Raw genomic sequence first — 27,976 nt, 5'->3', positions numbered from 1 at the left:
CAGAGCTGGAGGGGGTAGGGGTGTGGGTGTGAGGCAGCTCAGCTGGTCTCTTATTAGAGAATTTACTAATATTAATGCTCCATTGTGTAGTTGCGAGCCCTGCATCATCTGGTGGTGGAAGAGAGCCACAAAATAGGATTGGCAGAGCTGGAGGGGGTAGGGGTGTGGGTGTGAGGCAGCTCAGCTGGTCTCTTATTAGAGAATTTACTAATATTAATGCTCCATTGTGTAGTTGCGAGCCCTGCATCATCTGGTGGTGGAAGAGAGCCACAAAATAGGATTGGCAGAGCTGGAGGGGGTAGGGGTGTGGGTGTGAGGCAGCTCAGCTGGTCTCTTATTAGAGAATTTACTAATATTAATGCTCCATTGTGTAGTTGCGAGCCCTGCATCATCTGGTGGTGGAAGGGAGCCACAAAATAGGATTGGCAGAGCTGGAGGGGGTAGGGGTGTGGGTGTGAGGCAGCTCAGCTGGTCTCTTATTAGAGAATTTACTAATATTAATGCTCCATTGTGTAGTTGCGAGCCCTGCATCATCTGGTGGTGGAAGAGAGCCACAAAATAGGATTGGCAGAGCTGGAGGGGGTAGGGGTGTGGGTGTGAGGCAGCTCAGCTGGTCTCTTATTAGAGAATTTACTAATATTAATGCTCCATTGTGTAGTTGCGAGCCCTGCATCATCTGGTGGTGGAAGAGAGCCACAAAATAGGATTGGCAGAGCTGGAGGGGGTAGGGGTGTGGGTGTGAGGCAGCTCAGCTGGTCTCTTATTAGAGAATTTACTAATATTAATGCTCCATTGTGTAGTTGCGAGCCCTGCATCATCTGGTGGTGGAAGAGAGCCACAAAATAGGATTGGCAGAGCTGGAGGGGGTAGGGGTGTGGGTGTGAGGCAGCTCAGCTGGTCTCTTATTAGAGAATTTACTAATATTAATGCTCCATTGTGTAGTTGCGAGCCCTGCATCATCTGGTGGTGGAAGGGAGCCACAAAATAGGATTGGCAGAGCTGGAGGGGGTAGGGGTGTGGGTGTGAGGCAGCTCAGCTGGTCTCTTATTAGAGAATTTACTAATATTAATGCTCCATTGTGTAGTTGCGAGCCCTGCATCATCTGGTGGTGGAAGAGAGCCACAAAATAGGATTGGCAGAGCTGGAGGGGGTAGGGGTGTGGGTGTGAGGCAGCTCAGCTGGTCTCTTATTAGAGAATTTACTAATATTAATGCTCCATTGTGTAGTTGCGAGCCCTGCATCATCTGGTGGTGGAAGAGAGCCACAAAATAGGATTGGCAGAGCTGGAGGGGGTAGGGGTGTGGGTGTGAGGCAGCTCAGCTGGTCTCTTATTAGAGAATTTACTAATATTAATGCTCCATTGTGTAGTTGCGAGCCCTGCATCATCTGGTGGTGGAAGGGAGCCACAAAATAGGATTGGCAGAGCTGGAGGGGGTAGGGGTGTGGGTGTGAGGCAGCTCAGCTGGTCTCTTATTAGAGAATTTACTAATATTAATGCTCCATTGTGTAGTTGCGAGCCCTGCATCATCTGGTGGTGGAAGGGAGCCACAAAATAGGATTGGCAGAGCTGGAGGGGGTAGGGGTGTGGGTGTGAGGCAGCTCAGCTGGTCTCTTATTAGAGAATTTACTAATATTAATGCTCCATTGTGTAGTTGCGAGCCCTGCATCATCTGGTGGTGGAAGGGAGCCACAAAATAGGATTGGCAGAGCTGGAGGGGGTAGGGGTGTGGGTGTGAGGCAGCTCAGCTGGTCTCTTATTAGAGAATTTACTAATATTAATGCTCCATTGTGTAGTTGCGAGCCCTGCATCATCTGGTGGTGGAAGAGAGCCACAAAATAGGATTGGCAGAGCTGGAGGGGGTAGGTGTGGGTGTGAGGCAGCTCAGCTGGTCTCTTATTAGAGAATTTACTAATATTAATGCTCCATTGTGTAGTTGCGAGCCCTGCATCATCTGGTGGTGGAAGAGAGCCACAAAATAGGATTGGCAGAGCTGGAGGGGGTAGGGGTGGGTGTGAGGCAGCTCAGCTGGTCTCTTATTAGAGAATTTACTAATATTAATGCTCCATTGTGTAGTTGCGAGCCCTGCATCATCTGGTGGTGGAAGAGAGCCACAAAATAGGATTGGCAGAGCTGGAGGGGGTAGGGGTGTGGGTGTGAGGCAGCTCAGCTGGTCTCTTATTAGAGAATTTACTAATATTAATGCTCCATTGTGTAGTTGCGAGCCCTGCATCATCTGGTGGTGGAAGGGAGCCACAAAATAGGATTGGCAGAGCTGGAGGGGGTAGGGGTGTGGGTGTGAGGCAGCTCAGCTGGTCTCTTATTAGAGAATTTACTAATATTAATGCTCCATTGTGTAGTTGCGAGCCCTGCATCATCTGGTGGTGGAAGAGAGCCACAAAATAGGATTGGCAGAGCTGGAGGGGGTAGGGGTGTGGGTGTGAGGCAGCTCAGCTGGTCTCTTATTAGAGAATTTACTAATATTAATGCTCCATTGTGTAGTTGCGAGCCCTGCATCATCTGGTGGTGGAAGAGAGCCACAAAATAGGATTGGCAGAGCTGGAGGGGGTAGGGGTGTGGGTGTGAGGCAGCTCAGCTGGTCTCTTATTAGAGAATTTACTAATATTAATGCTCCATTGTGTAGTTGCGAGCCCTGCATCATCTGGTGGTGGAAGGGAGCCACAAAATAGGATTGGCAGAGCTGGAGGGGGTAGGGGTGTGGGTGTGAGGCAGCTCAGCTGGTCTCTTATTAGAGAATTTACTAATATTAATGCTCCATTGTGTAGTTGCGAGCCCTGCATCATCTGGTGGTGGAAGAGAGCCACAAAATAGGATTGGCAGAGCTGGAGGGGGTAGGTGTGGGTGTGAGGCAGCTCAGCTGGTCTCTTATTAGAGAATTTACTAATATTAATGCTCCATTGTGTAGTTGCGAGCCCTGCATCATCTGGTGGTGGAAGGGAGCCACACAGAAGGGTTGGTAGCACTGCGCAGGTACAGGGCAGAGCTGGAGGTAGTAGGGGGTGAGGAAGCACTGGTTTCTGCAGCTCAGCTGTTCTCTCGCATCTGTAGTCGTCACTCACAACTGCTAGTTGAGACCTCGGCAATGGCAGAAAAGTAAGAAACACATACTTCCTTTATTTGAAATAATATTTTGAATCATAGTTTAGGTGTGCAGGTGGTGAAATTTCAGTTCAGGTTGGTAAATTTAACCTCCAAGTATCTTTGATAATGGTCTTAATGTTTGTCTTTTTTAGCGAATCTTCCAATGGGGAAGTAGCTATTATTGTAGGTGGCACAGATCTAGGCCCGGGACTGATTTACTTTTTCTTTTTGATGTCGCCAGAGGCCAAAAACAGCATTCGTTAAAATTTTTTATATATGTGTATATAGGCTTGAAAAAATAAATGTCTAAATTGTCCCAAATTCTATATTGGTCAGACTGGAAGAGCATTTTCATGCATATTCAAAGAACATATCCAAGCCGCAAAATCAAACAATCAAACATCCCAACGCTCAATGTATGCAGAACACATATTAGGGTACGTCCACAATGCACGCTGGTTTTCTGAGTCAGACTGTCGGCGCCGATTAAGTCAGACTCGGCGCGCTTACCGTCCCAAGCTAGTAAACGTAAGCGACCATAGTGCACCTGCGCGCCGATTTTCTGCGCTCAGGTAGTCTGACTCCGATTTTTACCGGAATGAATTGTTCATTCTGGTTTCCGACAACCTGCTTTTCGGACTGTTGATTTTTGTTTTTGTATTAAGTGTATAAGTGTTTCATTACATTAACCATGGATATCGACCAATTGCTATCAAAAGTTCAACACATTCCAGCAAATAGCAATATAAGCACATTAAAGTGCATTTTTTTTTAATATGGCAACATTGTACGTTAAATTTATCTGCTGGTTTAATTAAATTGTTTTTAATATTGCATTTTTACAAAATAAACCATTTAACTTACTTAAATAAATTTATTTACCTCAGCGGGATATGCAAATTCAATGTTTTGTGATATTTTCCCCAATTTTGGCGAGCTTGTGCTAGATTTTTATGAGGATTAAATAAAAGGTGTGCAAGCTCATTCTGAAATATTGAAAAACCCTGTTGTCGTCTGCAAGAAGTTGCGGGAATATATGTATGTATCCCTTAAATAGGTCTCAACACAGACAGGTACAGCTTACAACCTGCTTGCATTATGGCCACCCCACCGGAGTCAGGCACTCGGCGCCGAAAATCTGAATCTGACTTCCTGCTTATACCAGCGTGCATTGTGGACGTACCCTTAGAAAATACTCATAATTATGGCAAATTAGAAGAATGTGTCAAAATTCTAAATTATGAGAAAAAGGGTGAAAAAATGGATAGCGTCATTCGCCTATTGGGTCTGATGATGATTGGAGTGTCCAATCGAAATCAATCACCACTTACCACCTTTTTTGTATATTTACCGTCTTGTGAGTAACAGTATAAGCGTAAATATATGTTTTAAGTGTTATAAGACGTTTCTTTTATTTACTTTCCGTAAAAAATGGATATAAAAGAAGAACTGCAAATATACCTACACTCAAAAGAACACGGCGACCAAATTCTCAATGTAATGCAAAAATAAAAACAATATCCAATACATGAAAAAATCTGACAAATCAGGGAAGAATCTGACAGATTCACATGTTAAAAAATACATCTAACCATTTAATCAAAATTTACTATGAACTCAAAACATATGTTATTAACTATTTATTTATTTTATTTCTTTACCTACATACTTTTATATAACAACTCATACTGTGATCATGGCCTTAGTGCCGAAATACGTATCAGTTTAAATAAAAATGAATTTCAGGATACTCTGGTTTTTATTATTTCGCTTATTAATATATATATATATATTTGTATATATAGATCTGATTTATATACATACTAGCAGAGTACCCGTCCTTCGTACGGGGTTGGCGTACAAGTATAATATTCCGGCTGCAGCATACCTGCAGACTAAGCGAATTTCCATTTGCCTAATTGGATTTACACTAAAATGTCTCCTTAAAAAAATCACATTAATTCCCTATTTAAATAGCATTAGTTTAAGTTTTTTGGTAAAATTTTAATAGTTTAGTATGAAATAAATGCATTTTACAAATGTGATCAAAATATGCTCATAAACAAGCAAATAACAACAGTTTACTTATTCTCCATAAGAATCACATGGTATTTTAAATTTAAATTTTTTTTAATTTTTCCCGTAACCATTAGGCTAGGCGCATAATAATGCTCCAATATACAATTATTTGTTTTTTTAAGCTCTACAAAATGGTTTGGAAAGCAATTGCTAATTTTTTTTATTTTTAGGGTAAAAAATAAGAAAAACCAATTTTTACCCCATAAAACTCCCCATAAACCCCCGTTCCCATGGTCCGATCATGCTGGTTCGTGAACTCGTTTGAATAAATGTAGGTTTACACGTTTGTAATTTGCTCGAGTTATCGTGCTAAGGGACACACACACATATATATAAACTAGCAGAGCACCCGTCCTTCGTACGGGGTTGGCATATAAGTGTAACATGCTTATTGCAGTTATACTCAAGCTTTGCGTTTGCAATGGGGGGAGGACACAGTTTGATAAAATGTGGTTCATAAATTTATGGTATGATATAGTATAACACATTTACCATTGCCATAATGTTCTACCATTGCACCTAAACAATAAAAGAAAATTATCAAACATTCGCACAATATCACAAATTATTCATTAAATTAAAAACTGAAACCTAACTGTAAACAATCCTACTTTGACAGTTCTCATTGTGTATCACAGCTTTTTGTTGCTGCTTAGTTCAAATTAGCTGTTGTCATATATACACAAACAAAATAATAATAGTGCTGCACCCTGTTGGGAAACCTTATAACTTTTTAATGCTATTGCATATTATAGAAACAACTTGTAAAGTTGAAACAGCTGACTAAATTCTTTAATTCCCTTTAAATATGAACTAGTGTACCTGTTGCTCGAATTCGAGCAATTGAGAAGCATTACAGGCGACTCAAAGATTATGGAAATACTCACGATCTACACAACAGTTAGATATAATCAAAATTTTTTGTAAATAGCTTATCTTTTTTCAAAAAGCTGATCTCTTGTTTAATTGAAACAGCTGTTAAGATTCAATAATTCCATTTTTCATAAGGTTAACATGGGAAACTCCAGAGCCACTGGGGCGGAGCCCAAAAGGATTTTTGAAATAAGAATATGCCTATATGTTAATCGGGAATGTGAGCTATCATCATGCCAAATTTCAGCCCAATCCGACCAGTATTTTTCGCGTTCACTTGTCACAAACATACATCCATACATCCATCCATACATCCAAACTTTCTCGTTTATAATATTAGTAGGATATATATATATATGTTTGGCAGTGATAAACTCAGACACCGCTGAACCGATTGCCACGAAACTTGGTACATACGTGTAGAATTTCATGGAATAGGTTTATACACCATCAATTTCGTGATCCGTCCAATCGGCTCCGCCCCAGTGGCTCTTGAGTTTCCCATGTTAACCTTATGAGAAATGGAATTAATGAATCTTAACAGCTGTTTCAATTAAACAAGTTGGTTATGTTCTATGATGTTCAATAGCATTAAAGTTACAAGGATTACCAACAGGGTGCAGCACTATTATTTCTTTTACATTAATGACACAGCTAATTTGCAACCAAAAGGTGAGTGAGCGTAGCGAACGAACTTCAACCTGGAGGCCAGTTAGCGTAGCGAACGAGCTAACCTGAAGGCAAGTGAGCGCAGCGAACGAGCTCCAACCTAAAGGTGAGTGAGCGTAGCGAACGAACTTCAACCAGGACGTGATTGAGCCATGGGAACGAGATCATCTTGAAAATTAAGAAGTTAAACGGGGCAAAGCCCGCAGGTTACAGCTAGTAGATTATAAAGTATACAATGGTGTAAACAACCATTTTTTATGTTTACGCTTTATTAAATTATAAAAGGCGTATGCTTATAATACTGTTTAAATAGCCAATTCCCTCCTAATATTATAGGGATACCAAATATAAAAACATAAAGAAGTAAAGTCACAATTACAAAAATTATAGATGGATAACTGGCGTTGTACGCTATGGCAAATGAGCAAAATCGGCTTGACAACTTAACAGTCTTTTTTAAGAGTTGTTAGCCTCCGGATTACGTTTGAATATTTATAATGGTTTAAATACCTGCATTCAGTAATCCATTATGCTGCTTGTGGCAACTATAGTTTCGGTTCACACGGAACCATCTTCAGGCCGTACAAGGCGTCGTTATTCACTTCCATATATGAAGGTCGTCATAAGTACATAAAACACGAACACACGAAAACACACATTGACACGAACATTTAACATTAAAAATACCGAGTACTCGGGAACACGAGACAGGTGACGCGACCGGGTGGAAGTTGTAGCTCGAACTGGTGGTCAGTGGTCTAACGGTATGACGTCAGCCATTGTCTCCTTATCACTGCCGGCTCGCATTCATTCCTTCTCTCCTCCTCCCCCATCCAGTATTTTGATTGCGGTGTTATAAATGGAATTCGATTGGAATGAGAGTTTGTCATTTAAAACATTTTGACCATCTGTTTTGACTGCCTTGTATATTTCAAATTCTTCATAAGTGTTAATGGTTGATCGGTCTTGGGAAAGATGTAAAACGTCCATATTACTATTTATGTTTACATAGTTGTGGTTGAGTGAAATAAAATGCTCTGCGAAATTTGAAGTTTGTGGGCCTGTAGTTTTCTTGGGGATATGTTCTCTGAACCTCTTCTTGAAGGAGCGTGAAGTCTGTCCGATGTAATATTTTGGGCAATCGCTACAGTTTAATTTGTAAACCCCAGACTTGTCATAAACAGTGGAATTCGTTTGTTGCCGCTCTTTCAATAAGGATCCGAGCTTGTTTGTAGTTTTAAATGAAACTGTTATATTATTTCTGGTCATGACATTTTTAAAAGTGTGGCTTAATGACGAACCATACTTAGCAGAGATATAATGTTTCTGATTAGGGGCTTTAGAGGTTTTATTTGAGTGTTTGTAAATTAAATTGTCTATTAAACTGCTGTTAAAACCATTTGCAACCGCTATGTATTTTATTATGTTGACTTCTTCTTTATAGTCATTATCGCTCATTGGTATTGAGAGCAACCTGTGAACAAAACTATTATATGCGGCAATCTTGTGTGAATGTGGATGGTGTGAATCTGCATTGATTGTCTGGTCGGTACAAGTTGGTTTTCTATAGACTTTGAATGAGAATTGGTCGTTTTTCTTGGTTATTGTTAAATCCAAAAAGTTTAATGAGTTGTTTTTCTCTTCTTCAAGCGTGAATTCGATTTTTTTATGCATATTGCATAAATATTTGCATAACAAAGATAACTGTCTGCTGTTGCCATTGAAAAGAACGATAGTGTCGTCAACATATCTATAATAAAATGTTATTTTCTCTCGAAAGCGGTTGGTATTAGAAAATAGATGTTCATTTTCGATATGGTTCAAAAATATTTCTGATAATATACTGGAGAGGGGTGAACCCATTGCTAGGCCATCTTTTTGGACATAGAAGTCATTTTGGAATCTGAAATAGTTTTGTTTTAATACAATTCTTGTGAGGTTAATGAGTTCATCTATTGCGTTTTTAGAAAGTTTTGAGTTTTTTTGTAGGTTTTTATGTAAGATGGCTATTGTTTCTTGAACTGGTACGTTGGTGTAAAGGTTAACTATGTCAAATGAAACTAATTTTTGGTTTCCTTTTATTACATGATTTTTTGATTTATTACATGATGTTGGACAAAGTTATTAGGAAGGAAATAGTATTAGAAAACAGCCATAGTATAAAAAACAGCATTGAATTAGTCGAACAGCTAAAAAATCATGTAATAAAAGGAAACCAAAAATTAGTTTCATTTGACATAGTTAACCTTTACACCAACGTACCAGTTCAAGAAACACTCCATCTTACATAAAAACCTACAAAAAAACTCAAAACTTTCTAAAAACGCAATAGATGAACTCATTAACCTCACAAGAATTGTATTAAAACAAACTATTTCAGATTCCAAAATGACTTCTATGTCCAAAAAGATGGCCTAGCAATGGGTTCACCCCTCTCCAGTATATTATCAGAAATATTTTTGAACCATATCGAAAATGAACATCTATTTTCTGATACCAACCGCTTTCGAGAGAAAATAACATTTTATTATAGATATGTTGACGACACTATCGTTCTTTTCAATGGCAACAGCAGACAGTTATCTTTGTTATGCAAATATTTATGCAATATGCATAAAAAAATCGAATTCACGCTTGAAGAAGAGAAAAACAACTCATTAAACTTTTTGGATTTAACAATAACCAAGAAAAACGACCAATTCTCATTCAAAGTCTATAGAAAACCAACTTGTACCGACCAGACAATCAATGCAGATTCACACCATCCACATTCACACAAGATTGCCGCATATAATAGTTTTGTTCACAGGTTGCTCTCAATACCAATGAGCGATAATGACTATAAAGAAGAAGTCAACATAATAAAATACATAGCGGTTGCAAATGGTTTTAACAGCAGTTTAATAGACAATTTAATTTACAAACACTCAAATAAAACCTCTAAAGCCCCTAATCAGAAACATTATATCTCTGCTAAGTATGGTTCGTCATTAAGCCACACTTTTAAAAATGTCATGACCAGAAATAATATAACAGTTTCATTTAAAACTACAAACAAGCTCGGATCCTTATTGAAAGAGCGGCAACAAACGAATTCCACTGTTTATGACAAGTCTGGGGTTTACAAATTAAACTGTAGCGATTGCCCAAAATATTACATCGGACAGACTTCCCGCTCCTTCAAGAAGAGGTTCAGAGAACATATCCCCAAGAAAACTACAGGCCCACAAACTTCAAATTTCGCAGAGCATTTTATTTCACTCAACCACAACTATGTAAACATAAATAGTAATATGGACGTTTTACATCTTTCCCAAGACCGATCAACCATTAACACTTATGAAGAATTTGAAATATACAAGGCAGTCAAAACAGATGGTCAAAATTGTAACGAGTTATTTTCCCTAGGGGGGTATATTTTTGCTATTTGGCCGCGCACCGATTGTTGAGGTGAGCGAGCGGCGGCAGCGAGGCTAGCGAGCGCCCTTTGACCCGGCTTATCAGTGCCGATAAGCCTGGGATATCCTAGATCTTCAGGACAGTATAGGTAGGACATTCGAGTGGTGGATTCCGTGCAGTGAAGAGTGTTGGTGTCTGGCTGAGACGACGTGTGTACGTGGAGTACGTGGTGTTACTGTTGTGCGGTGTGACAGTGAGTGTCGGCATTCAAGTTGGGTATTGAGTCAGTGACCCACTTGTGGTGAGTGGACGACGTTTTATTATATTTTGGTTTAAGAGTTGATAGTTGACATTAAAAACATTCATCTCTGATTTGATTGCGAGAGTTAGAGTTGTAACCGTGCTGGTCAAAGCCTGACGGTAGTTAGGATTTATATTAGTCAGGAATAATATTAAAGTGTATTCCTGACGGTTCTGGGCAGGTGCTAGAGCGCAAATAATATAATTTATTTGACTGTAGTAGATATTATTTTGCGTTGTACCTAGAGTTAGTTATATTACTAATAACTCTGAGGCCCGACAAATCTAGGCTGCACGATTTAGCGTGCGTAGTTGGAAGCACGAGGCCAGTAGGCTAGTAGCTAGTTTTATTAGCCTATTAACAGAAGCCCGGCTAAGCAATAACGTTGATATAGTAGCAGTAGTGGTAGTAGCAGTAGGGTTGGTATTGATTAATCATTTAATTATTTTAATTTAACCTGAACAGCTTGCTTAGTAATCCAACACGTTAGCTTGGTAGCTTGGATAGCGGAGTACCGGCTATCAGATAATATATTTATCTAGTGTTTGGAACGTAGTTAATATTTATTTATCTGCTACTAAGTAGCTCAATATTTTAATAGTGCAATTGCCATTTAGTTTTGCTTGTTTGGCTTGGTATTTATTGAGACCAGCTACTAGTGGTGTAGTCACTCGACCTATAGTGTACTTGTATATTATGTGGTACGATTATTGAGTGAACTGTTTGACTCTTAGCTTGGGCATTAGAGTTGTGTATTGGATTATAGTGGCCTAGTAGACCCCGCCTGGTGATAACACGCGTTGTGGTTTTTATTGGCAAGTCGTCGTGTAACTCACCGTGTTTTAGGCACTCTGGGCTTAACTATCGGATAGTTAGGACGAAGCCCGAGTTGCGTAGTCAGCAACGACCCCCTAGAAGTGTGGAGAATCGGCGTAGGCCTGGTAGTGATTATTGCACGTTTGTTTTGGTGACTTGTTCACAGTGCCCGTGTATGAGCCAGTCCTATACCGGTTAGACCCGGCTTTTGGCCTAGTGGTTTCCCTGACCTTACCGCAGACCCTGGAACTTTACCCAGCCATTGTAGGCTGAGCTATCCCCGGCAAACGGTTGCGACTGACTGCACTTTTAATATTTATTTTTCCCAGTGCAGAACATCTCGTCGCAAGATGGCGCCTGCGAACAGGGACTGAGGTTGGCAGTGGTGCTGAGTTGCTGACGTATTAACGGCGCCCGAACAAAATAATTTTATTTGTGCAGATTTGCTGCGGACTTGTGCAGATTGGCTGCGGACCTGAGTTGTTGAGCAGAGTTTTAGGCAGACCTGCTGTGATTTTATAGTCGGTTGGGTAGGCCTAACCTGTTTTCTGTTACAGCGTGGTGTGTTGTGAACCCTAATTTATTTAGTGGTTGTATACATAGATATTAGTTAGTAATATTATTTTGCTAATTAATTGAGCTTTATCATTGAATATTATTTGAGTGAGAACCCTTACTGTGCATTTTTGGTTTGACTTTCACACCTATAATTGGTTTGATTTAATAGTACGGTGTTAAATAGATTTTAATTGGTTACGCCCTTATGTTTGCGGATTTGTCGTGGTGTTTTGAATTTTAAATATGGTTGTCACTACGAGTACGACGTCTGTGCTGGGCGGTACACCTATTACATCTGCTATTACTACGACTAGTTCTGGGGTTAGCTCCGAACTGTCGGTGATGACGACATCGTCATTGTGGCCGGCGTCTTCGCCCGTTTGGCCGACAATTTCTTCGGTAGTGGCTACGACGGTGACAACTTCGTTGACCTATTCCGCGCCAGCGACTATGTCCTTGGGGTCGCAGCCCCGGGACGGTCGCGTGGGTTGGATATATGACCTCTCGAAAGGGGAGCTCATGAGGACGATGGACCAGTATGGTTTGGTGACCACTGGGACTTCTGCTGAATTACGGCAGAGATTTTCATCGTTTTGGAAGCAGCGGAATGCCCGTCGGTACAGCGAGGATAGGCTGTGTACGGCTGGGGCTGCTGCACCGACATATGTACCGCCGGCTACTACAACCATAGGGCATCCAGACCCCCCGAGAACCGTACCTCAGGTACTGGTTAGTACTGAATCGGACCAAACAGAGATATTCAGGCTTAGCGGGGAGTTAGAGGCGATTAAAGAGATCCATGGGTTGTCTTTGGAGACTGATACCCGGACTCTTAGAGAACATCTGGGATCGGTGGTGCGACAGGCGAGAGGCTCGCCGAGTAATGGGGTCGGCTATGGGTTCGAAAGACCCGCCAACCCTACGTCCCCTGTTGTGGCTGCTCCAATGCCTACCTTTGGGTTACCTAGTAGACCCGAGGGATGGCAGCGGCCCAATGATAGTTCTGAGAGACCAGCCCGGCCTTCTAGCTTGGAGCTGCCACGAGGCTCGGATATGCTCTCAAATGAGGCCAGCAGGGTGGAGCCGAAGAATTGCTCCAAGATATGTGACATGGTCCGAAAGTGAGGTCTGAAGTTTGATGGACGTAGAGACCCTGTGTCATTCCTGGAGCGTCTTGAAGAGCTGATGGTCTCGTACGCTATATCGTCGGAGGACCTGCTCAGAGCGCTGCCGGAGCTGTTGCAAGGCTCAGCACTTCTTTGGTACAGGAACTGCAAGGAGCTCCTGTATTCTTTTGAAGCTTTTCGGCATCAATTTGAGATCCAGTTCCTTCCACCTGGTTATCAGAGGAATTTGGATGAGGAGATCCGGAAAAGGACGCAGGGTGAGACCGAACGCTTCCGGGACTACGTTGTTGCCATAAGTACCTTGCTTAGGCGTAGCGGTACGTTGTCGGAGCATGGTAGATTAGACTTAATCTACAGCAACATGCGTCCAGAATACAAACTCATGGTACGCCGGCGTGATTTCAGCAACCTGGCCGAGTTGGTGGAGTTGGCTGAAGACTATGAGGCCTATCTGCGAGAGAAGGCAGCCTTCCGGCCTCCACCTTCACCCAACGGCATATAACAACGGACGTTATCGGCATATATTTGAGATCCAGTTCCTTCCACCTGGTTATCAGAGGAATTTGGATGAGGAGATCCGGAAAAGGACGCAGGGTGAGACCGAACGCTTCCGGGACTACGTTGTTGCCATAAGTACCTTGCTTAGGCGTAGCGGTACGTTGTCGGAGCATGGTAGATTAGACTTAATCTACAGCAACATGCGTCCAGAATACAAACTCATGGTACGCCGGCGTGATTTCAGCAACCTGGCCGAGTTGGTGGAGTTGGCTGAAGACTATGAGGCCTATCTGCGAGAGAAGGCAGCCTTCCGGCCTCCACCTTCACCCAACGTAGCGCTGGTTTTGGAAACCGCCTACGTTCCCAGGAAGAAAGCTGAAAAGAATCTTGAGACTGTCACGTTCGAAAGAGGTAGTTTCGAGAGACCGTCTCCTGAAGCCAAGTCAGTTGGGCAGCGGGTTAGTTTATACTCGATCGAGACTCGTGTACGAAGGCCCGCAATAACAAAGAAAGATGCTGATGGTGTACGGTGCTTTAGGTGCCAGGAGATTGGTCACTTTGCCCGAGAATGTGGTAAACCAAGGACCGTCTCCTGTTATGGGTGTGGCAAACCTGGTTTGACGGTGAGTCAGTGTGGATGTCGGGCGGGAAACGGCAGGCCAGCTCAGACATCAGGAGGTCAACTGGGCAAGGCCACCCAAAACGAACGACCTCAGAAGAGTGGTCCGAGTGGCTCGGAAAACTAAACAGCCTGGTTGGTGGAGTAGACGAGAACCGGCTGGTTTCGGAGACAAGGCCCTTTGTTGAAGTTGTGCTGATGGGCAGCGTTTTTAAGGCGTTATTGGACACTGGGTCCGTAGTTAACCTGTTTGGGCGAGAAGTCGCCGATCATCTTCAACGCCAGGGGGTCGAGCCTTTTAAGAAACCCGCTCCTCTAAGGATGGCAGATGGGTCGCGGTCTAGGGCCGAGTATTCGTTCCGATTGGCAGGAGAGGCTGCGGGAAGACGGTGGGTTGGAGATGCCTTGTACGTCCCCACTCTCACCACAGACATGATTCTGGGTATGGATGTCATCCGAGACCTCGGATTGGTGACATGTGGGACAGAGGTAGTAAGAATGGGCGTGGGTGATGACTGTTCTGGCCAAGGTGGCCGCATGGACAGTGTCAAAATTGGTGACGAAGACCCCGAAGGCCCTTGCAATGGAAATCCCCGTCTGGTTCCTGATGCCCAAATCATTCAGCTACATGTTGGCTGGTAGTGGCGAGTAGAAGAGTTTTTCTTTGTTTTAAAGTTTGAGACCTGTGGTGTAGGGTTCACCATTGGGTTAGGGGTTCGAGTATTTTGTTTTGGCCGGAGATCAAAGATTTTTTTTCTTTTTGGCCGTTTTCTTTTTTTTCATCCCGATGTAAGTGGGGGATGTAACGAGTTATTTTCCCTAGGGGGGTATATTTTTGCTATTTGGCCGCGCACCGATTGTTGAGGTGAGCGAGCGGCGGCAGCGAGGCTAGCGAGCGCCCTTTGACCCGGCTTATCAGTGCCGATAAGCCTGGGATATCCTAGATCTTCAGGACAGTATAGGTAGGACATTCGAGTGGTGGATTCCGTGCAGTGAAGAGTGTTGGTGTCTGGCTGAGACGACGTGTGTACGTGGAGTACGTGGTGTTACTGTTGTGCGGTGTGACAGTGAGTGTCGGCATTCAAGTTGGGTATTGAGTCAGTGACCCACTTGTGGTGAGTGGACGACGTTTTATTATATTTTGGTTTAAGAGTTGATAGTTGACATTAAAAACATTCATCTCTGATTTGATTGCGAGAGTTAGAGTTGTAACCGTGCTGGTCAAAGCCTGACGGTAGTTAGGATTTATATTAGTCAGGAATAATATTAAAGTGTATTCCTGACGGTTCTGGGCAGGTGCTAGAGCGCAAATAATATAATTTATTTGACTGTAGTAGATATTATTTTGCGTTGTACCTAGAGTTAGTTATATTACTAATAACTCTGAGGCCCGACAAATCTAGGCTGCACGATTTAGCGTGCGTAGTTGGAAGCACGAGGCCAGTAGGCTAGTAGCTAGTTTTATTAGCCTATTAACAGAAGCCCGGCTAAGCAATAACGTTGATATAGTAGCAGTAGTGGTAGTAGCAGTAGGGTTGGTATTGATTAATCATTTAATTATTTTAATTTAACCTGAACAGCTTGCTTAGTAATCCAACACGTTAGCTTGATAGCTTGGATAGCGGAGTACCGGCTATCAGATAATATATTTATCTAGTGTTTGGAACGTAGTTAATATTTATTTATCTGCTACTAAGTAGCTCAATATTTTAATAGTGCAATTGCCATTTAGTTTTGCTTGTTTGGCTTGGTATTTATTGAGACCAGCTACTAGTGGTGTAGTCACTCGACCTATAGTGTACTTGTATATTATGTGGTACGATTATTGAGTGAACTGTTTGACTCTTAGCTTGGGCATTAGAGTTGTGTATTGGATTATAGTGGCCTAGTAGACCCCGCCTGGTGATAACACGCGTTGTGGTTTTTATTGGCAAGTCGTCGTGTAACTCACCGTGTTTTAGGCACTCTGGGCTTAACTATCGGATAGTTAGGACGAAGCCCGAGTTGCGTAGTCAGCAACGACCCCCTAGAAGTGTGGAGAATCGGCGTAGGCCTGGTAGTGATTATTGCACGTTTGTTTTGGTGACTTGTTCACAGTGCCCGTGTATGAGCCAGTCCTATACCGGTTAGACCCGGCTTTTGGCCTAGTGGTTTCCCTGACCTTACCGCAGACCCTGGAACAATACCTAGCCATTGTAGGCTGAGCTATCCCCGGCAAACGGTTGCGACTGCTGCACTTACTTTTAATATTATTTTTCCAGTGCAGAAAATAGCGTCGCAAAATGTTTTAAATGACAAACTCTCATTCCAATCGAATTCCATTTATAACACCGCAATCAAAATACTGGATGGGGGAGGAGGAGAGAAGGAATGAATGCGAGCCGGCAGTGATAAGGAGACAATGGCTGACGTCATACCGTTAGACCACTGACCACCAGTTCGAGCTACAACTTCCACCCGGTCGCGTCACCTGTCTCGTGTTCCCGAGTACTCGGTATTTTTAATGTTAAATGTTCGTGTCAATGTGTGTTTTCGTGTGTTCGTGTTTTATGTACTTATGACGACCTTCATATATGGAAGTGAATAACGACGCCTTGTACGGCCTGAAGATGGTTCCGTGTGAACCGAAACTATAGTTGCCACAAGCAGCATAATGGATTACTGAATGCAGGTATTTAAACCATTATAAATAACAGTCTTTCATAACAAAAATTATATGCAATATGTTTACTTTAATACTTTACAATGCAATGGCGACAATACAAAGTAGGTATTTTAAGCCAAGTATGAATGGAATGAGTGTAGGATGAGTGGCGCGATCTTGTTGTCTTTTTAGTGACTAAGGCCGACTTAGTCCTTAGACACAGCTGTTAATTTAATATCCCATACAGCTAATGGCAACTAAGGGACCTACAGTTTGTAGTGGAATCCGAACCACATTTTTGCCTTGGTATAAACGAATAGGTATAGTTTTCAGGATAGTACTGCGGATAGTCATAGTACTCACTCGTGCGGACGTTAACCCATTGGCCTACCAGTTTTCTAGTACCTGTAGATCCCTAGGAATTCCTATTATTTTGGCAAATTTACATACTTTTATGAAAACATCTCCAACTCTGTTATTTATTATTAGATTATCTTGAAACTTTCAGAAATTATCAGCTATAATGTATATTAACCAATAAAATTATTGTAATAAACAAAAAATATATATATAATATTTATTAATAAAAAATAAACAAAACAGCTATAAATAGCCGAATAAAATATTAATAAAGACATAATATAGGAATTTTACTGTAAAATAGTATTAATATACCTACCCTAAATATATTATAACTGAAAAGGGATCTACACAAACAGTAAGATCAAAGTTATTACCTGTAGTAAGGGGTGTTCCACAGGGTTCTGTGCTGGGCCCCATCCTTTTCATCTTGTTTACAAATGATCTCCCTCACTATTTGGAAGACTACAGCAAGACTCTTATGTATGCAGATGCTACCGTACTCCTCCTTGGGGGAAAAAAACCCTGAAGCCCTTGAAATCAGCTCGTTTGTTTCCATAAACATGGCAATACAGTATTGCCAAAACAACAGCTTAGTAGTTAATGAAGAGAAAACACAACAACTGGTCTTTGGCAGGAGAAATGGTGGGGTATGCAGGATCCCAGACATCGAAGGCCCAGAAGAAGCAAAGTATTTAGGTTTTATAATAGACCAGAAACTGACATGGACCCCCAATATTGACAGCCTGTGTAGTAAGCTGAGTAGCAGTGTCTACGTGATAAGAAGGATAAAAACCATAAGTGACACCAACATAGCCAAGATTGCCGCCCACCACTCACTGTTTGAATCACATCTTCAATATGGCCTTGAAGTATGGGGAAACTCATCGGCAACCAACCTCCAACATGTGCTTATCCACCAGAAAAAAGCAGTAAGAATAATAGCAGACATGGATAAGAGAGAAAGTCACATACCAAAATTCCGTGAGCTAAAAATCGTAACGATTACAAGCCTGTACATCCTAGCTGTGGCTACTCACGCAAGCAGGCTACAGCTCCAACGAGGTACGGATAGGCACAGCCATAACACCCGACAGGCTATGAATTACACACTTCCAGTCCATCATCTAACTCTTTTTGAAGAAATGCCTTCATACATGGGAGTGAAGTTCCTGAACCTGCTCCCAGAGACAATAAAAGGCCCCAGCATAAGTAGCACCAGACAACGCTTATCGGCTTGGCTTGTGGAGAGACCATTCTACACAGTTGAGGAGTTCATGAACTGGAGAACTTCACCAATGTTCCAGTGAGGACTAAACAACCCTCATAGAAATAACCATCACTACCGACAGCGTCTCAAAGCCCAACAACTTTATGCTATTTTATAATTAAATCTCTGTAATGTTTGACGCCTATTCTGTACTCTATGTTCAAGAATAAAGTATTCTGATTCTGATTCTGTATCACTTAGAAATGAACTGATTAAGATATGTTATAGCCTAAACTTATAGGCTATATCAAACAAATATTTCATCTTATAAAATAGGTAGGCTAGGTTCTCTGCGAAACTGTTCCCCTGAAAATAGGTAACTTAACCTAAGTAGGCCTACTAAGTACACAGGTCTTGTAGCTAGAAGAAAGATATACATTACCTTTTTAGGTCTAGGTAGGCTTATTAAGGCCTACATTTGTTAGTTTTAACTTGCTAGCTAGGCCTACACTCTTCGTCAGTGAAAAACACATTAAGCAGAGATTGTTGTATGAACAAATAAACAAAGTACTGTGACATTAGAAAGAGATTTTAACAAAACACTTGACATGCCATACCTAGGCTAGGGAACACGGCCGTCTAGGCAATTTTTGTTAACAGACACACTTGACACAAACACTTCACATGACACAACACTTCCTCGCTTCACAGCCTTCCTTCAAAAGCTTATAATGTTTAGGCTATATTTTTGAAGTTAAGATGATCTAGGCCTACCTCATGCTGTCTGTCTCACCATTCTTCCACTGCCTTGGTACAATCAATGAAGACTTGTGAGCCCAATTTTATGTCTGCTCGTACGTCTTGATCTTTTTTTCTTGGTTATCTAAGCCTAGTCCTACTTTGTTATGGGCCCTTAACAGCATTATTATAAGTGGGCTAGCTCTTTTAAGCAGTAGGTTCCAACTTATTGGCCTATTTGTGTTCAATACTTGGTGAAGTGTCCATAAGCTCGGTTGGCACATAGTCGACTGAGAGTTCAATATTAAACTCACTAAAATTTGTCACTCATTCAGGCCAAATTCAGGATAGTTCCTTCCTATTGATATTCTTGTGTCCATTGGCTGAGTTTCATCCATTCTTCATCCGAACTGAGTTTACTTGTTGGAGGCCTAGGTTAAACTTAACTTATGAGGTTTGTGTTGAAAATGCAATTTGATTGAATTACTTACTTGATATAAATGGATAGGATTTTATTCACAAACTTTTAAAATCTACTTAGGTTACCGCCTTATCATCAATAGCAGAATGCATTAAACCTAATGCAATATTTTCTGATTCTGAATTAGTGAGTCAATAAACGATTCAGATTCTGATTCTGAGTGAGTGAGTTGCAGACGACCGATGAAATAAAGATTATATTAAAAAAAAAAAACCTTAGCCTAACTTATTTGATTACAAATCTTAGCATGTTAAATCGTTATATTAACAATAATATGAATTAACTAAATATTCCACTATATAAATAACTACTATATAAATATACTATATAAATATTTAACTATATAAAGTAACTAAATATTCCAGGGCAAAATTTGAATCTCTGATTGACAATTAAATAAATAAAGCCAACGACGCATTTTTATTTTAGAAAAACCACTAACCAGAACGAAAATAACTAAAACCATTGACTATGGAAAACTGAAGTTGTATTAATTAGTCAAAGAGTATCCAATAGTCAATGGTCAACGCTAAAACTGCTAAAACTTAACTTTTAGCAAGCTAGGAAACAATAGTAGACTCACCCCTTCGTCGACCGTTGCGTCGTACTACTAAAGAAACGTAGCCTGTAGAATAAACGTGTTCATGTAAATATTTATTTTCAATCAATTGCAATACATTTCGGTAGATAATTGGTTAACCCCTACCAGTATTTTCGTAAATACATTATTATTCCAGAAATTGTTGAGTTATAATGTGAAAACAGTATAACCATAAATTAAACATGCTCCCAGTATGTTTAATTTGTGGTATAACTGTTACTCTATGGATGAAAGAGTTAAGGTCGTTCTCTTTGTCCCTAGTAAACAACAAAACTGTAGGTCTTAAAACGTAAACCAATAAAAAGAAGAAGAAGGTAGCTCTTAATGTTAATCTTATGGGGCAAAATTAAAAATGTTTTTTTAAGATTTAATAATAATTACGGAACAAATATATTTCAACAACAAAAGGTCGCAAGATATTGTGGTATAGAATCTTTGTGTAACACATCAAGTTTATAACTTTAGTCATTCTCGAGATTTCGGACAGCAGCAAGATGCATCTCGCACCAGTATGAGAATTCACTTCGTTCATTCAATAAAAAATTCCCATGTTATTCTTATGGAGAATTAAAAAAAAACTTTTGTAGTTTGCTTGTTGGATATATTCTAATCAAATTTGGCAATTTTGTTTATTTAATTCTAAGCTATTTACATTTCAGTAATAAAACAACAAAAAAAACACCTAAATACCTTCCCTGTAGCAGCAAACCTAAGTACTCACTAAAATTATCTATATATTAATTTGAAACTGTTTTTCTTTGTCACAGCTATTTTGAGAGAACGGCTGGGCGTAGAAACTAGGTAGAGGTGTCTAAAGAAAGGTCTTGGTCTGTAAATGAGCCATCAAAAGAGAAACATGGTGAATTTCCTTGGGGCTCTGCCCCAGTGGCCTTTAAATTCCCATCCCATGTTATTCTTATGGAGGAAAACGGGGGTTTTGTCACAGCTAATTTGAGAGAACGGCTGGGCGTAGAAACTTGGTAGGGGTCTCTAAAGAAAGGTCTTGGTATGTAGATGAGCAATCAAAAGAAGAACGAGGTAAATTACCTTAGGGTTCTGCCCCAGAAGCCTTTAAAGTTACCTCTTCAGATTTGTTTACATTACGACCATATGCATAGTTCTACACTATTTTTTTATGAAACAGCTGTTATATTTAAATTGTGATTGATTGAATTTGTCAAAATAGTACAGTATTTGCAATGGGTTTTTCTGATTTTAAAATTGATTCCTTCTGCATCGTGTCATGTTTTGCAATATAATGATCTATTACCAAATCAGTGGAAAATCCTAATAAGTTATCACAGTAACTCTTAAAATTATTTCTTATGGAGTTAACTTATATCTATTTTATGGGTTCGTTTCTGCCTTTTTTGCCACTTCTTGGAGATTAATGTATGTATCCAATAGGTGATATTCTCTGGCATATTGCATCTGTAGATGAAACTTGGGTTGGTGTAATTATTACAATGGAAAAGATCGAGAAATCCTGGACAATTTGATATAGGCTAAAAATAAAACTGAATTAACACTGTGCTACATTTCTTGAGCAATCATTGAAATAACCGATTTGCAAACAATGGAAACACAGAAAAAGTCATAGAACACAACTAAGTAGAAGAAATAGAAATAATGTTTATTTTTTTCATTTATAATCGTTATTATAGACAACCTAATGCGGCTATGAGAGGGGAAAATTTGTAGAAAACACTAAAAAAACGAGACCAGCTTTTTGAAAAAAGATAAGATATTTACAAAGAATTTTGATTATATCTAACTGTTGTATAGTTCGTGAGTATTTCCATAATCTTTAAGTCGCCTATAATGCTTCGCAATTGCTCGAATTCGAGCAACAGGTACACTAGTTGTTATTTAAATAGGAAATAAATCTGTCAATTTTAAGGGAATATTTTAGTAGAAATCCAGCCTGGTTAATGGAAATTCGCTTAGTCTGCAGGTTTGCTACGGCGGGGGTATTAAATCATGTGTTTGGTGGCAACATTTTTAACAAAAGTTAAATTCTCTCGTGTTGAGAAGATAAAAAGAGCAAAAGGCTTCATTTTCCAAACTAAGGGTTTAATCTATAATCTGGCCCTGCACTAGTTTAGGCTGTCCAGTATATAGTAAATAGCTAGGCAGTACAATATATTGATTTTTAAGGCAAATTATCACATCTTTAATCTTACTATATGCCTGCATTTTATATGAAAACAAGGAGACAGACATGAGTAAAATAATACTTTGAGAAACTAAATACCTATAACTTTTAATAAATGCCTGTTTAAAGATTAGTTATAACTTACTCTAAAATGTGTCATTTAATATTTTTAAGGTTAAAAAACACATTTTTGTATCACAAGAATATTTGTTTTTTCTCGTTCATCACCCTGTATTTACTATGCACTGATGTATTTTTCTAGTTCACATAATGTTTCCTTATTAGCTAGCTTGTATCTTCCTATAGAAAAACCATTATTGTCCACAACTGGAGTTAAATAACCAAAATTGTAAAGTAAATGAGGCACTGTAGATCTTCTGAACTCACCAGTGGTATTGATATTCTTAACAAGGTTGTTAAGTTCTAAAATGTCCTCTTTGTAAAACGGCTCTCGAAGGTCCAAGTGTGTTTGTTTTCCTTCAAGTAAGCTCTTCACTACACTTTTTACTTCATCGTTTTTAAAGATATTTTGAAACTGGTCATAATACTCAGGTGGGCAGAGATAATTGATCATATAATGATGGTGGGTAAGAAAATATATAACAGACCAAATACAGTAAATATTAGTGTGAGAATTAGTCAAGGTACAGTTTTTGTTATAAATCTTGTAGCCTCCATAAAACTCATCAATAGTCTTCTTCAGCTGACTTCTCTTTACATCATCAGGAACGAGTCTCTTCAATAAAATAGCAAGGTCATCTTCTGTCAACCCATAGTAGAGACTAAACTGGTAATCTTCAAGAAAGTGGTAGTCGTAAATATCATCAGCTAAGTCACCTCTGTAGGTATTCAACACTCCAGTCATAAGACCTCTATCAATATGCTCATTAGAGACCAATAAGGATTCTTCCGTCTTCATCATAAACCTGCTGACTCTCCCCAAGTCCTTAGCACTCTTAAAAATCAGTGGATAGACAAAAGCATCACACTCATCAATTAAAACAACCGGTTTCCTTCCAAATCTGTTATGAAGAAGTTGGGTTAACCATTTAAAAACAAAGGGTAAATCTTCTAGTTTTAGTTCTTTACTTTTTGGCCTGATTATGTACTTGACAAAAGTTTCTTTTTCAGCCTCACTTTTCCATATGGAAGCATTTTTCACTAAATAAGTGTGGTAAGCAAATGTTTTGGTAACTATTTTTCGGAACTCCTTCAACAAATCCTTATAACTATCAACTGTCTTCAGGGAGCTAAAGTTTATGTATATAACTGGGTGTTTACCAAAATGCTGATTGAAGAATCGTTCATCTTTGGTTATTTGTAAATGGTTCTCTACAAATACTTTATAGTTGGAAGTGCTTGTAATGTTCATAGGTTGACCGTTGGTATCCATTTCAATTTCCAAAAACCTCTTGATCATGTTGAGATTGGTGGATTTTCCAAACTTCCTTGGAGCTGCGACCATGTTTACTTTAGCTGAAAGGAAGATGTCTTTGATGAAGAGTGTTTTGTCCACATAGTAAGATGTTTTGACTACTTGCGCAAAGTCTGAGGAATCCATACATGTTTGAGTTGTTTGTCCACTTACCTTGGTTTGTACTTCCTCACCCTAGAATATAAACATGTCTTTAGCCCACGGATTGAACATCATTAAACAATTTTTGGCTTTACTCTATTTACATTGAACTTTTACCATTAAAAACAACTTTCTGTACAAAAATTCAAAAGATCCAAAGTTGAGATTTAATTAAGCAGCGTTTCAAAAGTAAACTCAACCAAACGTAGCTAGTTTTAATACGCATAGCACTACTATTTGAGAATCACTCATTTTTAATTCAGACAAAATGTTAATTACTAAGAAGTAATTTAATGTATTTACCATTACTGAGAATTTCAATAGCACTAAAACAACTATTACAATCCATTTTAATAATGTCAACTCATTCATTGTTAAAAATAACAGATAACGTAAGCCACAATGAACATTATTTTAACAAGTGTGTTAGAAAATGTATGTCTTAAGTAAATTCACATAAAATCAATTGTAAACTGCAAAACTCCTTATCAATGAAGCAAACTGATAAGCATCTGGTTACTGATAAGGAAAGAATGTGTTTTACTACTATAATTACAATGGGAACTATTTGTGTAAAACCATTCACTAATAAATAACAATAACAAAACCACAAAGATTAGTTTGCGTGAACCAAAAATGGAGAAGGAATTGTTATATTAGCCTAAACAAGCAAACATAAGAGGGATGAATTTGGTTTTGAAATAATTAAGTCAATAGACAGTGATCTTTATTGAGATGTTCATTGATAACAGTACAAGCAAGCGTCATAATAAGAAATTTACAAGTGGTTTGTTGGTTACATTTATATGTTATGATTGACATAATCTTTAAAAAAACAGGTTAACTCAACTATTATCAAACAAATCCAACCACCTATTATCTACCAAATGGTCTTTACCAAGGTTAATGATGTAGCTGAGAAATTTCTGAATGTAGTGCTGGAAAATTTCAAAATGATCTTTTACACCATTGAAGAACTTATGGCCACACATTTTTATTAGATTTTTCCATTATGTGCAACCTTGATAAAATTCTGTTCTGTACGTAAAAATTCTGTAAATTTTTAAATTTATATAGTCTTGCGTGGCAGAAACTGATATGACCCAACAATATTGAATCAGTTATATTAAAATTAAAGTTAGGCCTATTTGATATTATTGACCAACATCAGCACATAATACCAGAACTAAAAGGTAAATATAAGAAAAACTTTTTTATTCAAACAATTTTTCATAGAGAAGGGAAAATGGTGGCCAGCCACCAACAACAAGAGAGATATTGTAGAAAGTGAGACTCCTTAATTTATCAGACTGCTCAATAAAAAACCCTATTCTCTGTTGTACATCGGGATGACCGTATCCACCGACAGCAATCCTACACACTGTTGAGCCTCCAGGCGGAGCCTTTCCCAATGCTGGCAGCGGAAGAAAGTATGTTCCACAACATCGGGAGTGCCCGGGTAGTAGATGCAATCGGGTGACAAGTCTTTGCCCATGCTGAACAGGTACAACCAGAAAAAGGCCGTTACCCAATACAGGGTTATGAATTGGGTTAGGTAATTAATAGTAGTGCACCTCTTTGTACCACTGATTAACCCAAGTTTGGACTTGCTGTATCAGTTGCCTGGTCTAGCGTCCCTGTGTCTCCTGTTAAAAATTGGATTTAATTGGTAAAAAAGGACTTTTATTAGTATTTTGTCATATTCATCAGAGTTTTTGTTCCGTCAAGTGTGTTTGTTTTATGTATTAGTTTTTAAATGTCTTTGTTTTTGTTTTTAACAGTCCATGTAATTCCATCACATGACCATATCCATTGTTGCATTCATTCGCCTTGAATCACTTCTCATAAATCACGTCTCATGGGACGTACTCATTTTTTCTCTTAATAAATCAACCTCTTTTATATAAATTATCTCGAATTTTTCTTCTCTATTATAATTAAACCACACATTTCTGAAAATTGCTTCACCACTCCCAAAATTACAAGTGCATCCTGATGTAATTGATCATGTCAGAAAATATAGCCTAGCAGATCCCTCATTTAATGTTACTGGACTAGGGGTCTCAATCACGGGCCTTCAATCCAACCCCGGGATTTCGGGATTCAGCTCAGCCGATTATATAATATTATGATTCTTAACTTTTTAGCCATTTTAAATGAGCTAGAAGTCCCTTCGTTGAGTACTTTAATGTTTTAAACTGGCCTTACCAATGTTACACTGCACAATGTTTCCGTTTTCTAAGTAAATAAATATTTTATACATAATTTGCCTCCAGGATTGATCTATTGACATAAAATGAGGTTACTAACCTGTCGTCAATCAGTCCTCTATTGTCTTGGAGGACTGATTGCCGACAGGTTAGTAACCTCATTTTATGTCAAATAAATATTACCACGCGGAACTTTCATCGCCCGTATTTCTTATTTACAGTGTATAAATGTTTATATGTCACTCTAGAATATAATAAATACATTAAAAAAAAGTCACGAGCAACCGCACTCGCACGTAGGGTATACATCACGCTAGTAGATTAAAGATAGCTAAGAGAAAAAGATAAAATGGGAAGAATCACGAGTATCAGCGTAAAAATGTTATTTTGACTGACAGCAATAAAACAATATAAGATAAGATACTGTAAAACAATAAACCATCTGCTTATGTAGTAGCGTGTGTATGAAAAACGTAATTTTAGATTGTAAGAAATTTAATCACCACACTAATAACCAAATACGAATATAAAGTTATAGACCCTAAATATAAGCAATCTTCTGAAATGTATGGCATATGACATGACATATCATTTTATCATCATCACATTTCGTTATACATACTCTTCTAACTACCAAATAGAATTTATTCAAAATTGGTGTGATTCAACCATTGTCCTAGCATGGATAGTTACACCCCCGTACAAAATGAAAACATTTATCTCTAACCGTGTCGCAGAGATACAAGAGTTGACTCCTATAAATTCGTGGAAACATGTGAGAAGTGCTGACAACCCAGCCGATTGTGCTTCTCGTGGACTTTCTCCCTCGTTGTTGAAAGATCATCCCCTGTGGTGGACAGGACCCACCTGGTTAGCAAATAATCCGTCACAGTGGCCTTCAGATGACTCAATTTTTCTCAAGGAAAATGAAATTCCAGAATTAAAATAGGATCCTCTCATTGTGCTCACCTCCTCTGAAACTCCTGATTTTCTGCTTAAATTTTCAAATTGGACCAAACTACTAAATGTACTAACATTTGTGTTACGCCTTTGACTATGAATACAACAACTAGACATTCCATCCCCATGTTAAAGTTGTAGCCAGGTTTTTAATAAAATTTGTCTTAGTTGATGTAAGATACCTAAAAATTGCGCTGATCTAAATTACTGATTTCTGCCAATTACATTATGGTTTTTACCAAGTCAAACTGATAGAATGACTTATTATGTGCTATAGCAACTATTGTGACCCAGCAACTACGTCAGTAACGAAAAATAAGGTTCAAAATAGAGTTTTTGACACTAGCGCAATCTGTGACTGGCTCACACAACTACATTCTTTTTCAGTAAAAAAATGGCGACAGCTGATCCATATAGATAGGATGTCTTCTTCTGTATCCAAAGTCAATGGTTACGCTTTATTAATAGACTAGTAAACTCGTTGCTCGAAATCGAGCAATTACAAAGGAGTTAAGTAGTTATTTAAAAACAAATAAAACTCATCATAATTTCCGATGAGTTTAAAAGATTCATCTCATAGATTATGTACCTATACTAACAGTTCCATATAATAAACATTTTTTGTAAATATTTTATCATTTTTCAAAAGCTGATCTAGTTTTTTAAATGTTTCCCACTTTTAGCCGTATTAGGTTGTCCGTGTTGATCTTCGTCAATAATAATGTAGTCTGCATGGTACAGTACCACCCATTGTCGCCAGTACATTTACAAATTTCAGTAAATTTTTTATAGCGATAACATTTTGTTTACATGACTAAGAACTACACCTGATTTTCTGCATAACCTCTCTGTCGCAATTTTATTTGCATCAATTGGCATTCATTTGGCTAGTTAATGTAGCATTATAGGCTACTGAATAGTTGCCAGATGAGATCGGTAAAGATTTGATTAAGTGTAAGGCTTCACCTTCAAGTGAACTTATCAAGTACTGGTGTTTTTCAA

The 27,976-nt window shown here is 39.1% G+C and overlaps 2 protein-coding genes across 2 annotated transcripts in view; one reads left to right on the top strand and one right to left on the bottom strand.

Annotated features, from left to right (window-relative positions):
- LOC128982850 (tetratricopeptide repeat protein 21B-like) overlaps window positions 1-27,976 on the top strand; it is a 300,450-nt gene that overhangs the window by 71,463 nt on the left and 201,011 nt on the right. The window contains exon 6 of the mRNA XM_054401889.1: window positions 2,925-3,112. Coding sequence (XP_054257864.1) covers window positions 2,925-3,112 — 188 coding nt within the window. The remainder of the gene's footprint in view (window positions 1-2,924; window positions 3,113-27,976) is intronic.
- LOC128982848 (uncharacterized) lies at window positions 22,435-24,270 on the bottom strand. Its single transcript, XM_054401886.1, has 2 exons — window positions 24,108-24,270; window positions 22,435-23,837 (listed from the first exon to the last, which is right to left on the bottom strand). The coding sequence occupies exons 1-2, from the start codon at window positions 24,174-24,176 to the stop codon at window positions 22,467-22,469; spliced, it is 1,440 nt and encodes a 479-aa protein (XP_054257861.1). The 5' UTR covers window positions 24,177-24,270; the 3' UTR covers window positions 22,435-22,466.

Source organism: Macrosteles quadrilineatus, unplaced genomic scaffold (genome assembly GCF_028750875.1).
Source record: "Macrosteles quadrilineatus isolate MER2022 unplaced genomic scaffold, UCM_ALF_1.0 Scaffold_1__1_contigs__length_201487025, whole genome shotgun sequence".
NCBI classification, from domain to species: domain Eukaryota; kingdom Metazoa; phylum Arthropoda; class Insecta; order Hemiptera; family Cicadellidae; genus Macrosteles; species Macrosteles quadrilineatus.
This window is presented reverse-complemented; position numbering and strand designations above follow the sequence as displayed.